The following is a 7,015-nucleotide window of genomic DNA, read 5'->3' as shown; positions in this document are numbered from 1 at the left end:
CCATGGCCGGGCTCTTCCCTTACAGCTCCATGGCCGGGCCCTTCCCTTACAGCTCCATGGCCGGGCCCTTCCCTTACAGCTCCAGGGCCGGGCCCTTCCCTTACAGCTCCACGGCCGGGCCCTTCCCTTACAGCTCCACGGCCGGGCCCTTCCCTTACAGCTCCACGGCCGGGCCCTTCCCTTACAGCTCCACGGCCGGGCCCTTCCCTTACAGCTCCACGGCCGGGCCCTTCCCTTACAGCTCCACGGCCGGGCCCTTCCCTTACAGCTCCACGGCCGGGCCCTTCCCTTACAGCTCCACGGCCGGGCCCTTCCCTTACAGCTCCATGGCCGGGCCCTTTCCTTACAGCTCCATGGCTTGTCCTGAAATTGGCCCTATTGGGGTGCACCCCTGATTTACAAGGAACCCTACCCGCCCCGCCACCCACGCCTCCCAGAGATAGGGCTTATTGTACGAGGCCCTCTCTGCACTTATACATTGTATTTCTGATTTATTTTAGTTCCTATTGATGGGAGTGACGGCTCCACCTGCTGTACCCAGTCGTATGATGCGTGTTCCATGTGCAGAACTATAACCAACATTCCTTATGAATCAGATATATTTTCTGTGAGAAGTCTGGATCCTGTGCAGTGTAATTACTGAGCGCGGACCACACTCTCCGCACATGCACACAATAACAATATAACAGCAGGCAATGCAACTTTAAGAGGGGTGTACACCCTGTCCATAGTTTTCCACAATGAAGTGTGGACACAGACAAGCTGCTGTTTGGCAGCCGTTCCTCCTCCACCCCCCCCCCAAATACTTCCCTCTCCTCCACTATGAGTGTACAGAGCCAGAAGAGGTCTGACGGCTGCACATCTGGGCTGTAGGACCGGGGTTCTGACGACCAGCAGCTGGTTCCTGACTGCCAGGAGCTGGGAAGAGGCGTCATCTGGTAAGGAGGGGTCTCCATGTGTTACTGTGGGCTAGCGGATGATATTCAGGCACAGTACCTTCTGGAGAAGTGAGGTAGGATCAGGGGCAGGGGGTCTTGTACCTAATGGGAGATAGGGAAGGTTACAGCTGATAGGCTTGCACCACCTAGAACCTCAACGTTCATCTTTACAGAGTCCATTCTGATCATTTGCAGAATAGATGACAAACCCAACGGGGCAGATGTTATGCCTGGAGAAGGGATAGAGAAGTGATAATGTGGAAGGTGATAACGCACCAGCAAATCAGCTCCTAACTGTCATTTTTCAAACCCGTAATGATTGGCTGGTGCGTTATCACCTTCCACTTATCACTTCTTTATCACTTCTCCAGGCTTAATACGTCTGCCCCATTTTAGGGGTCTATTCATGAAGCAGTGAAAAGAGTGGAGAAGTGAGCCTGTGGAGAAGTTGTCCATGGCAACCAATCAGCTTCTCTGTACAATTGTATAGTATGCAAATTATAAATGTTACTTCAATGCTGATTGGTTGCCATAGGCAACTTCTCCACTGGCTCACTGCTCTATTTACCCCTTTAAGTAGCTTGGCATCTCTGTCATTACAGGTTGAGTCCATTAAATAAATGTCTGTAGTGCATTATATAAGTGGGGGAGGGGGAATCCTTTTAGACATAGAGAGGTCTATTTATCATTGGTGTCAGCAGGGTCCCACAAATGACCGGTTCTCATCACCGCATATTGCCTCAATAAGAAATTATTTTTGTTAGCAATTTCTGAATAAGAATATTATTATTATCCTTTATTTATATGGCGCCACAAGGGTTCCGCAGCGCCCAATTACAGAGTACATAAACAAATAAGCAAAACAGGAAAACAGTGACTTACAGTTAGAGAACATTAATAATCCCTCGCCGGGACAGCGACTCTGCTCGGAGCCTGTTTCGGTGAATAGGATGTCAGTAAAGGGATATCTATCGCTATCACTTTACTGCAGGTTCTCGCACCGCGCATTATCCGCCTTCGCAGTATGTTTATGGGATCGGTGACTGCGGGGGAACATGGGGGCTGCCTGGGAGAATCTGATTCCTCTTTGTCGTTACTTTCCACACAGCCATGACCCCAACATGGTGTAGCCACGCCGCCATTTGTGGTGTAGCAGAATCTTAGCCATGCACCAACAGGGATGGCCAGCCTTAGTGTAATGTTGGGAGGTGATGGGGTGTGTGTATATGTGTATATATATATATATATATATATATATATATATATTGACGTACCTATAGAGGGTGCAAGGGATGCAATCGCTATGGGGTCTGGCCGCCTAGGGGGCCTGTCTTCCCAGCAAGCAATCCCACTGCGCTGTTTTTTATTATAATTATTTTTTTCCATTAGCATTGCGCCACCCGCAGATTCCGGGTCTGGCAGGTTACTTCCTGGTAGTATAATATTGACATTCACACCAACCATGTCTTTTAACTAGCCATACCCACTCTTGCGGGGAGGACCTGAGTTGGAGGGCCCCTTATAAAATTTGCTACGGGGCCCACAAAGTTCTGATTACGTGTGTGTGTGTGTATGTATTATATATATATATATATATATATATATATATATGTGTGTGAGAGAGATTGTGACTGTTAGCTGCTTCTGAAATAACGCATACACTTTGGGTGTAGTGGTTCTCTAATTCTCTAATCAGCAGTATAATGATCACTTACACAGACCAGCTCGGCAGAAGACATTCCCTTCGCATGACTGGGACAGATTATACACTGTGCTGTATTCAGCTGTAAAATCCATTTTCTCTGCAGAAGCTGCTGGAAGAGTCTCATTACTCCTGGCACAACACACCAGCGTCTGACACACGGTAGCTGGCATGGAACAACCAATACTGCTGCTGCTTCTTGCCCTCGCCAAGGTACCGGCCGCGGCGTCCTCGCGGTACTATGAAGGTAAATTGTCTCTCTTTACACTTTACAGAGTTTTGCTATTTTAATCGTGTTGAGTCTATTGGCTTTCCTCGCACCTCATCCCGCTACATTCCAGTCGGCTTTTCCGCCTGAAGTCTGGAACAACACACAGGAAACTTCTGTTATTTAACAAAAAATAAAACCAAATTGGAAAATGTTAATGCATCTCGCACAGAACTAGCGTCCGTGTAATATCTGGCTGACACATTGTGCTGATTACATGAGAGGAGATGGAGTTCTGCCCCTTGTTCAGGTAAGAACATTTTCATGCTGGAAGTCAGAGCTTCCCTGGTGGTCTAGTGGTTAGGATTCGGCGCTCTCACCGCCGCGGCCCGGGTTCGATTCCCGGTCAGGGAAAGACATTTTTTCTTTATGGTTATTTTAAACACGCTGCCTCATTTATTTTCATATGATCACATTGCCGCTGTTGTATTACAGCAATAACATATATTTACTGCATTTATAACGGGTCGTTCTTCCATCCACCATTTCTGTGCAGTGAGCTGCAAGCATGGTCACATGACTCAGCAGGGGACGTGGCTAGGAGGCTTCTCGATACAATGTGTTTCCTGTTCTCTGTGTTGCTATTGTCTCGCAGCTGATACTTTACCTCTTAGGTGGGGGCCGCATAAAGTTCCACAGCAGCTGGAGAAGCCGCACGTTCCCTGCCCCTAATTTCATTCTATCTAGGCTTACCATACTGTCCCTTTAAACCAGGACACTTATGAATTACACAGGTTCTGTGGCTGGCTGACTTCAAGCCTGTATTTCACCTGGTTGTAATCAGCCACAGAACCTGTGTAATTCATGAGCGTCCCAGTTTAAAGGGATAGTATGGTACACCTAATTATACGGCATGTAGAACTCAGCTGTGTGCGCTTGGAGTTTCACCTTTTGCTTCTCCAGCATCTCTCTGGGTTGCAGGACATGCTGGTATTTGTGGTTCCACAGCAGCTGAAACAGCCGCAGGCTGCCTTTCTGTGTACTGAGTGGCAGAATTCATGTGTAAAACGGGAAGCAGTTACCGTCCCGATAGACGGAATCCTGGTGGACGACATACCGACGCTAGGATTCCGAAGGAGGACGCAATCCCAGCATCTAATTAGTGATGTCGCACTAGATACTGTGTCACAATACTGACAGCCGGCATCCTGATCTCCTAACAGTGGGACGGGCTAGCGCATACTTGCCTGCTCTCCCGGAATGGCCAGGAGGCTCCCGAAAATCGGGTGACCCTCCTGGCCCCCTGGAAAAGCAGGCAAGTCTCCCGATTTCAGGGGTCCCCTCTGCCCGGCCACCCACTTAGCGAGTAAAGTGGGCGGTCCAGGCAGGCGATGACGCGATTCTTGTTGAATTGCATCATCACAGCCACGCCCCTGCTGTATAATGCCGGTAATAGCGGCATTACACAGCAGGGGGCGTGGCTTACATGACACGTTCCGCAGCCACGCCCCCATCCCGCCTCTGGCCCGCGCCCCTCTGCACGTTACGTCACTGCCCGCCCCCCCTGCTGAGCCGACCTGGAAGTATGGGCTAGCGTCCTGCTGCAGGAGGGGGGGGGGGGGGTTAGGTTTAGGCAGGAGAAGGGAGGGTCCTTCCATTGCTGTGTATGACATACATCTGTGCCCAGGAATACATATGATATCCCGGCGGTCACATGACTGACCACAGAATCCCGACTCTGAATATCGCGACATCGGAGGGGGTAAGTATTTCAATGATGAGCACCTAACAGGGCAAAATACCCAGATCCAGAACTTGCTCAGCCCAAGTCACTGCGGTAGGAAAACGATTTGGAGATTCGGAACGAGACGTCTTTTCATTATTTGTCCCTTGAAAACTGAGGATTTTTCTCAGTATTTGCCGTCTGTCTGGGTTTATTGAAGAGGAATATTTATAGAGAAATCAATGTTCAGCAAACAAGCTAGAAAAGCATGAACGGTCCGGGTACGTGGAAGACCTCCGCAGCCATTCTGCTTCTTATTCTTCATCAGAGCGACTCGTTAGGGCACAGGTTCTCAAACTCTGTCCTCAGGACCCCACACAGTTCATGTTTTGCAGGTCACCTGAACATTTTTAAAATATGACAGTTGGTGATACACAGTGCAGCTGCTGGGTGACCTGGAAAACGTGAACCGTGTGGGGTCCTGAGGACCGAGTTTGAGAACCACTGCGTTAGGGGGAACCCGACCTAATCTCTGCATGAATTAAATAAGTTTTGTTCTTCAACAGCAATCTTTTAGAAGGGATACGGTCATTAGGTCGACCACTATTGGTCGACATGCAGTAGGTCGACATGGTCCTTGAGTCGACATGAGATTTTCACTCTTTTTTTTTAAATTTACAACTTTTTCATACTTTACGATCCACTTGGACTACAATTGGGAACGGTAACTTGTGCCGAGCGCAGCGGTAGCGGAGCGAGGCACCTTGCCCGATGTATGGCGAGTGAAGCGAGCCATGCGAGGAGTCACGGTGCACTAATTGGGGTTCCCAGTCACTGTACGAAGAAAACGACACCCAAAAAAATCAAAAAAATCTCATGTCGACCTTTTGTCAAGTCGACAAATAAACCCCGTCGACCTACTCCAATAGTAGTCGACCTGATGACTGTCGACCTAAGTGTGGTCGATCCAATGACACATACCCCTTTTAGAATGAGTAGAGTTATTGCCCCTCCCTCGTTAATTTCAATTGGGGGGGGGATATCTATAATGTAACTAATTTACTATATTACATATATAAAATAAATACACCGCACACTATTTATTGCTTTTATTATTACCAGTGCTGCTTCCATGTTCCGCTTTGCCCTCCCTTTTTGTTTGTGGGCACGCCTGCACTTTTTGATAATGCTGGGAGTTGTAGTACAGTCTCCCTCCTGCTATCTATGGCAGCCAGATATGTGCCAGTGATTGTAATGTCTGCCAGGGAAACCATATACACCCCCTCCCTCCTGCAGGATTAACCCTCTGTGCTGCCCAGATTAGTAAATTCTGATGCCAAACAACATAAGAAACAGTCTCAATGACACCAGATACAAAGCCCGGATCAGTGTGTAAGACTGACGTTTATCTGATAAAACTGTGATGTGGGGTCTATTTATCAAAAAGTGATAACCGCTTCCTCTGGTGAGAAGTGTATGTCTGCATCTCTCTGCATCTATTACAGGCAAGTTACCCATTGCTGGTAGGAAATGCAGGAGGGCTGGTATGTGGGGCACATGGTACCAAACCCTGGTCTGTTGGTAACTACTGGAGATTTGTGGTTTTCTATCGCTGCCATAAAACGGTGATAAAAAGCCAAGTGACCAGACCGTAATATATTCCCTGACCACTGAATGTATCCGTATCTGAATACTCCCTTCTTCTAAACCTGAGAATTGTACAGGATACATTGTAAGTGGAGAGAATTGCACTCAGGGCACAGAGGGGATACTGGGCCCAGGGCCGTAACTAGGGGGGGGGCTAAGGGGGCATGAGCCCCGGGTGCAGGATTTTGAGGGGGCGCCAAGGAGTTACAAAGGAACAGGGTTTTTTTTTTATGTTTTGTTTTTTTACCGGCAGTGCTATGCTGCTCCGGTGAGGCACCAGACAGCACCCTTGGCAATGTCTCTGACCCACCTGTCTGCCCACAGCTGGCTCCAATGCTGCGCAGGTGAGCTCCAGTACCTGGGATCTCTTCTATGCCGGCTACTGTCTTAAACTCTCTTCTTTGCCACGCAGTGCTGCAACTAGCGTGCAGTGCACTGTACAAGCTATAGAAGCGCACTGTGCTCTCAGTTAGCAGTATCAAGCTCCGCTTTGCCTCCCAGATGGGGGGATTTGGTGTAGCTTATAGGGGGATATAGTGTAGTGATGTAGTGTACCATATACGGTATGTATTGCAGTATATAGGGGCATGTAGTACACTGATGTGGTGTAGCATATAAGGGGATGTAGTGTAGTGATGTAGTGTACCATATAGGGTATGTAGTGTAGTGTAGTGTGACGCATACTGTAGAGCAGATGTTCTCAAACTCGGTCCTCGGGGGCACACACAGTGCATGTTTTGCAGGTAACCCAGCAGGTGCACAGGTGTATTAATTACTCACTGACACATTTTAAAAGG

The 7,015-nt window shown here is 48.5% G+C and overlaps 1 protein-coding gene and 1 non-coding gene across 2 annotated transcripts in view; both read left to right on the top strand.

Annotated features, from left to right (window-relative positions):
* The first annotated feature begins 510 nt into the window (after positions 1-510).
* The window catches only part of SRPX2 (sushi repeat containing protein X-linked 2), a 44,830-nt gene continuing 38,325 nt past the window's right edge, over positions 511-7,015 (top strand). Inside the window, exons 1-2 of the mRNA XM_063935759.1 lie at positions 511-938; positions 2,747-2,887. Of these exons, the coding sequence (XP_063791829.1) occupies positions 2,812-2,887 (76 nt within the window). The 5' untranslated portion in view covers positions 511-938; positions 2,747-2,811. The remainder of the gene's footprint in view (positions 939-2,746; positions 2,888-7,015) is intronic.
* On the top strand, positions 3,191-3,262 carry TRNAE-CUC (transfer RNA glutamic acid (anticodon CUC)). Its single transcript has one exon. It is a non-coding gene; the product is annotated as a tRNA-Glu (tRNA).

Source organism: Pseudophryne corroboree, chromosome 8, assembly GCF_028390025.1.
Source record: "Pseudophryne corroboree isolate aPseCor3 chromosome 8, aPseCor3.hap2, whole genome shotgun sequence".
NCBI lineage: Eukaryota > Metazoa > Chordata > Amphibia > Anura > Myobatrachidae > Pseudophryne > Pseudophryne corroboree.
Note: the sequence above shows the minus strand (reverse complement) of the source record. Positions and strands in the feature narration are given on the sequence as shown.